The sequence below is a fragment of the Aedes albopictus genome, chromosome 2 (assembly GCF_035046485.1).
Source record: "Aedes albopictus strain Foshan chromosome 2, AalbF5, whole genome shotgun sequence".
In the NCBI taxonomy this organism is placed as follows: domain Eukaryota; kingdom Metazoa; phylum Arthropoda; class Insecta; order Diptera; family Culicidae; genus Aedes; species Aedes albopictus.
In genome coordinates, this window is record NC_085137.1 from 405,913,745 (window position 1) to 405,920,183 (window position 6,439).

A 6,439-nucleotide genomic window follows, 5' to 3' on the forward strand; every position below is an offset into this window, starting at 1 on the left:
GTTGGAACGACACCTCATGCAAACCAAGGGAAGATTCAAAAATTACGTCCATCGTTTTTCGGGATTTCTAGACCCCCCCTCCCCCCTCTGTCACGCAATTTCCCTATACCCAATACACGTACTGTCACACTTTTCTAGACCCCCCCCCCTCCCCCAAATGTTGGACGTAATTTTTGAACATTCCCCAACGGGGTTCATTTTTTAATTTGAACTTCTAGTAACCCTGTGGGCAGCGAAAATCGCACTGGTGGTAACCCTTTTTGCTGTTTTGTTTTGATTCTGCGTTCCATTTCACCCCGTTCCATGAGCAGAATGACGTTTGAACCATTTTTAGTTTGAACCATGTTTGTGATATGCAGAGGGGGTCAAATTAAAAAGCGTTCAGATTAGATGAGGTCAAACCAACGGGGGTAGACGGTAGTTTATACCCTTCTTATGAGTGTAAGAAGGGTAAAAAATAAGTAGTTTCAGAAATAAAAGGTATACGGAAAATCGCCTCAGTGTATACAGCGCACCACTTCCGAAGTTAGGTCCGACGCACAGATTTGGAGAAAAATCCAACTTCGCTAGTCGAAAATTCCGGGATTCAACTGCACGGACAATAAAATTATTATAAAACAATCTCGAAAGGGACCATAATGAGTTAACCTTGGAGTTAACTTACTTTATCAACAACAACGATCAGCCGGTGGGCGAGCGTCGATGTTTGTTTTGGTTGCAGACAATGCTGAGCTGCCACATACAGGGTTGTATATGAAAAAAAAATTGGCACCCCCTCGTTTATTTTTAAACCGCAAGGCAATGGAACAAGTTTGTTAACTCAAAAAATAGTATATTTTTGGAATTATTTTTGAAGCTTTCAGTCCTAGTAAAATACTTCGAGGTAGCAAAATAAATGAGGGGGTGCCAACTTTTTTCGTGTACGGAATACAGGTAATGTGGCAGCTCTGAGACAATGGAACGTGCTGCGTATAGCTTTGGCGCGCGACGACGTCGTCTGAGGTCACCTGCTTTCTTGCTCCTGATTGGCTGCGCGCAACTGGAGTGGAGCTGCGCGTAATTGCCCGGCGCGCAAATTGCGCAACGAAAGAAAAACTATACAAAAAGATTCGCAATTTTACTAGTTCGTTTCACCTTAACTTTTAGTACTCACACGTCTCGTCATTTTATAACCCTATTTTAGAACAGTGCTAAAACGAAACGTCAATCAACAAAACAAAAATAAAACGGAACTGTCAAAACAACTGTCAGTCGTCAGCTGCGCTACTCGACGGACGTCGAAAACTTTAGCTGTGCAATTTTGGTAAGGTAAGAATACGAAAATGTATGAAATTTAGCGTTTTAGCATTAATTATTCCCTTTTCAGATACACTTTCTGCTAGCAGTAAACTGTAGCCGCTAATTTCCCACTTCCAGAAGGGCGCCAGTGGTGCGAATTGCAACAAAAGATGGTTCTGACGAACGATGTTTATCTGCCGAACGATGAGGAGCTCACCGTTCCGGAGGTGAATCTTTCGGGGCCTGCCCTGAGGGCTGGTGCTTTCCATCTGGGCAAAGCCTGCGAGGCGGAAAACAATGTGAGTACTGTGGGATGAGATGGTTCGGTAGAGGAAGGTTTCAGACGGACGGGAGTAAACCGTTTTCCAGTCGTCGGTTTTTGTTATGTAATTTAGCCCGACATAACCTTTCGCAATCATCACAATAACAAACCGTGAGCTCCTCAATAAATAATTTTCATATTCAATTTGCTGTCCGTTTTTTTTTTTCAGGAATTTATGCTGTGCCGACAGGAGCTGGATGACCCGCGTGCATGCATTGCCGAGGGCAAGGCTGTGACCAACTGTGCGCTGGAGTTCTTCCGCAAGGTTAAGAAGTCCTGCGCCCAGGAGTTTACCCAGTATGCTAACTGTCTGGACAAGAGCAGCGGCGATCTGAGATTCGAATACTGCCGCAAAACCCAAGGTGTGTACGATAAGTGCGTGCTGGATAATTTGCACATCGAACGACCGGACTATGGATACTTTACCCGGGCTAAGGTTCACGCCACGGATCGCCCGGCACCGCCGAAACAGGAGAAAACCGTTTATCCCGATGCGATTCCCAAGCTGCCCGAGGATTATCCGCGGCCAGAGGCTAAGTATGGTTCTCGTTTCCACTGGCTGAACTAGAAGACGGTTTTGTTCGTGAATGAAGCAGTGTTGTAGCAATTCGATGATCGTTGAAAGTGCTGAGTGGAGAGCACTTCTTTGGAATACATTAACATTATGAACACGAGAGGTTTGGAACAATTTTTTGAAAGATATCCTTCTTTCTTTTAGAGTCTAAAATTTAGACAGTGGATCTCAGTCAAAAGCATAAAACAGGATGTCTCATTTTTGAGCTAATGAATTAATGGATTCACATTGCTTTTCTCGCATATAAGATGCCCAAAGCAGCAATTCTAGATGCAGTTTAAAACTGCAATGCAGTCTATAGCTCTCCTGGAGATGCCCTTATGCGTTAAACTTTCTATGTATTCTTACTAGAGAATATATTTTTTCAAAGAAAAATTGCCAAGAGTCACTCCTTGATTCATAAGAAAAAGCCGATGAATAATTTCTGTAGGAGACTTCACGAGCAACACTATTTGATTGTCAGGAGCCTTTAAAGGGCGTTACAATGGGTTCAATGACGTTTTAGGGACATTTCAAATGTATAACGCGCGTTTCAAGGAATTTCAATGAGTTTTTCTAAAGGGGTCTCAGAAGTTCAAGGGCGTTCAGCAGTATTGCAAAGGGAACGTAATATAAAGTGCCCTTGGAATCTCCCCGGAACCCCCTTAGACCCTAAAACGCCCCTGACATTTCCAGATACCCCATGATAACCCTTCATGTGACCTTCAAGTACCCCCTGAAACCACCTAGCCTAGGGCCCTCTGAAATATCCCTGAGACTCCGAAAAACGCCTCTGAGACCCCCTGGAATGAAAGTGCGATCTGCTGACGCGCCTCAGAGACCCCATGGAGCCTTGAAATGCTTCTGAGATCATTAGGTACTCCCCGAAACCTGCGGCCTCTCGAGTACCCCCTGGAATCTCCTGAGAACGTCTGAAACGCCCCTGAGTTCTCCTAAAACCCCCGTGAGAAATTGCTGAAGCGCCTCTGAGACTCAGACCCCTGGAGTCCCTTGGATCACCCTGAGTACCCCTAAAACGTCATCAGACCCCTCGGTACTCCTGAAACCCTTAGGGAGCTCTTTGAAACACCCTGGAGGCTCTTTAAAAAGCCTCTGAGACCCACTGAAACCACACTAAAATGCTACTGAGAACTTCTGAAACTTCCTGGACCTCCTGGAACGTCTCTGAGACCTCACGGAGCGCCTTTCGGAACCCTTAGAACTCCCTGAACGCTCATGAGACTTGCTGAAATGCTTCTGAGCCCTCTGAAACACCCCTGAAATCCCATGAGACTTCCTCAATCCCTGGAGCCTCCTGGAACTCCCTGAGACCGCTGAGACGCCCCTGAAACTCCTTTAAACGCCCCTGTGATATTACGGTACCTCATGAGGCCCTCTTAAAATGTCCCTGAAACTCCATAAAACGCCTCTGAGTCCCCTGGAACGCCGCTGACACCACTTGGAACCCACTGAGACTCTTTGAGACGCCCCTGGAGCCCCCCATTTTTCTCAGCCATAATCTTCTCAACAGACACCTGAACACGGAGGTCTAGGTAGTGTAGGAAGTTAAGTTACGTCTTCTACAACAAAAGTAAATGCCTGGACTACTCTCTCCTCGACAGGGATTGTCGGCATGCTCAGTGCGGTGCGAAAAAAGCCAGTGCTTCACACAATCTCAAGTGCTGGTCTCCCGTTTTTGCCGAGAAACAGAGACGTATGAGTGAGAGCTTTCGTAGCTGTGCGAGAGACAAATCGCAGCACTAGCTCTACGGAGAGAGTGCTTGACACTGTGCTTATCACAGTGCATTTGTTTGGTACTTTCAATATACATAGTTGTAAAGCGATTGACCAACAAACATTTCAGTTGGTACACAACACTATGCTTAATACCTAGTTTCTCCAAAATTGTGTAAACAAAACCCGAACAATGGTTGTGCCTGAAAATTATCCAAATGTTATTCAGCATCATGCTGAATTAACTCGTCGTTATGGTGCTTGTAAAATGAGTGATTGTTAGTTGGATTCCTATGGTGGCCAAACCTTTCGTCTTCCTGGAACCACCAAGAAGACATTTCTTCAGAGAGGGACTGGTGCATGTCGCACCCTTAAGGTTTGCTGTGTAGCCTGATGACTCGTTTTGCGAAGTCCACCAAGATAGAATGCATCTTGCACTTTTTTTTGGAAAATATGTCGAAGAAGTGTCAAGCGAGTGTGTTCATACGTTTAGTGCCTAAAATCATTTATAACAATAAACCCTTGCGTTTGGACAGCTCTTCCAATCATCAGCTAATCTTTAGTGTACTGTAATATTGGAAGCTCACAAAATAAACTTAATAGCGTTCTTCTTCTCCATTCATTTTTGAAATTTTAAGGAAATATCGTGAAACTACTAGACGGTATTTAGTGGGATCCAGGAAATACCGGGGCTATAAAACCGGTAACATAGAATAATGTCGGAAAGCGAACGAACTTCGAATTGCGGCATACGAGATTGCTTATTGAGTATTTAACTTGAACTTTATGAATTAGCTGACAACCAAGGGCTAAAAGTATCTATAATAAAGTTAAATCAATCAATTTATGAATTAAGAGTGCCATATAAGAATCATTCATAAAATACTTAAAAATACTAAAGAAAGAAGAACAAGTCTACCGTTGTGCTAGGACTCATACAAAATATGATTTTTTTCAATCAATCTTAAAATACACCCCTCATTGTAAGCCCCTCCCCTCCTCTCATGGAAGTTGAAACATGAAGATAAGTATGGTGTCTAAAAATGGCGATACAACATACAAACGTTATATTACCAAATTTCAACCATTTTTTCTGTTGTATTATCCCTTTTAGGTGGATTAATCATTTTTTAAAATTACCTAAGTTTTTATCCATCATGGTTACATTGTATTTTAATTAGGTTTACTAGAAATGATCAATAAAATAAACTTATATTCTTAGATAGGCGATTTCGAATACTTTGACTCATTCTCACCCCCTCTAAGGGGTGAGATTGAATCAATTTTCAATCTTTTGTAGTTTAGTAAGCATCTCATATAATGTGATACTTTCTTACTGAACTATCATTACCACATAGAAGGGTATTCATACCAAATAAAAAGTTATTTCGCCTTCAACTGCATTTGTTATTTAACAAACAATCTTTGAGTATCCTTTTTTGACCCATTCTCACCCCCAACGACGGTATATTATCATACGAGCGACAAGTAATCCTGCATCGAATATGTTTCGTTGGTTACGTCAAAGAACTGTCAGTTGCTACAGAATGCAGCCAATGTGCATACGAAAAACATCGCACTGCAACAAAAGTGCATGCGAAAAATATAGCATCGCTGTTGACATTTCGTTTTGACGGATAGCGGTGCGATAACTGCAAAACTGTTGCACTTAGCGGACTTGCAGTTAAAAAGCATTGCAGTTAAAGCGTTTGCAACGAGCGAACGTCTGCTGTATTGCAACCGATACTTCTGGATGACGATGTCAAATAGAGAACGCCCTTCATCGTGCCATCAACCCATATGTAAGTAGATTGCATTGCAACGCATCAGACAACGAACCTGATGAAATGGTTAGACCTATTGTCGACTGCGTGTGTTGATATCGATAATAGAAATACACTAGAACTCCAATGGCGTTGTAGTCACTTTTCCTAGTAAATAGCTTTAATTGCAATAATGCACTATTTGTAAGTGTCCATCTTGTAGAGGATCTTTTGTTATGGTAAATAAAATTTATTTGACACTTCTAGTACCGCTACTGACGCTGTAAGGGCGTGGCAAACTGGATGTTAGTCACACGAACAGTCGCGACATTAGGCTTCTGTGGCTAGTTATTCTACTATAACGATCGTCGACGGTGGTTGGACTCCCACATCTAGTTGTAACTATACTCTTCTTTTCCTTTTGCTTCTACTTTTCTTCTTCATCTACTTTTCATTGTTCTACTTTTCCTTCTTTTTCTACTATTTCTTCCTCTTCTTCTTTTTTTGGATTATTATTCTTCTCGACGTTCGTTTTCTTCTCAGCATAACGTCTCAACTGAGATAAATTTCACTTCTAAGCCCAGTCCTTTACGAGCACTCACAGTTATTGACTGTGTTCTTTACATCATGTAACAGACACGAAGGCATTCCATTTACAAGGATGTCGAAGAAACCTCTTACCCTCAGCATGGACTCACTGTACACACCAAAAAATCGATTGAGGGTTTCAGCAAAATTTTGCTGAATTTTGCCGAGCTGAAAGTTTCAGCAATAAATTTGCTGAAATTC

General features: G+C 42.4%; 1 protein-coding gene across 2 annotated transcripts; it reads left to right on the forward strand.

Moving 5' to 3' along the window:
- Positions 1–1,163: 1,163 nt before the first annotated feature.
- Positions 1,164–2,274, forward strand: LOC115253842 (NADH dehydrogenase [ubiquinone] 1 alpha subcomplex subunit 8). Of its 2 annotated transcripts, none has more exons than XM_029876492.2 (3): positions 1,164–1,303; positions 1,367–1,577; positions 1,770–2,274. In XM_029876492.2, the coding sequence occupies exons 2-3, from the start codon at positions 1,449–1,451 to the stop codon at positions 2,166–2,168; spliced, it is 528 nt and encodes a 175-aa protein (XP_029732352.1). In that variant the 5' UTR covers positions 1,164–1,303; positions 1,367–1,448; the 3' UTR covers positions 2,169–2,274. The 2 variants fall into 2 exon arrangements, with proteins under 2 accessions (XP_029732352.1, XP_029732353.1); XM_029876493.2 differs by having other exon boundaries at positions 1,188–1,308.
- Positions 2,275–6,439: the final 4,165 nt, after the last annotated feature.

Bases quoted from the DNA above. Each gene is read 5' to 3' on its own strand.
- LOC115253842 (XM_029876492.2), top strand. From the start codon at position 1,449: ATGGTTCTGACGAACGATGTTTATCTGCCGAACGATGAGGAGCTCACC. The intron at 1,578-1,769 runs GTGAGTACTGTG...TTTTTTTTTCAG, and splicing joins CCTGCGAGGCGGAAAACAAT to GAATTTATGCTGTGCCGACA.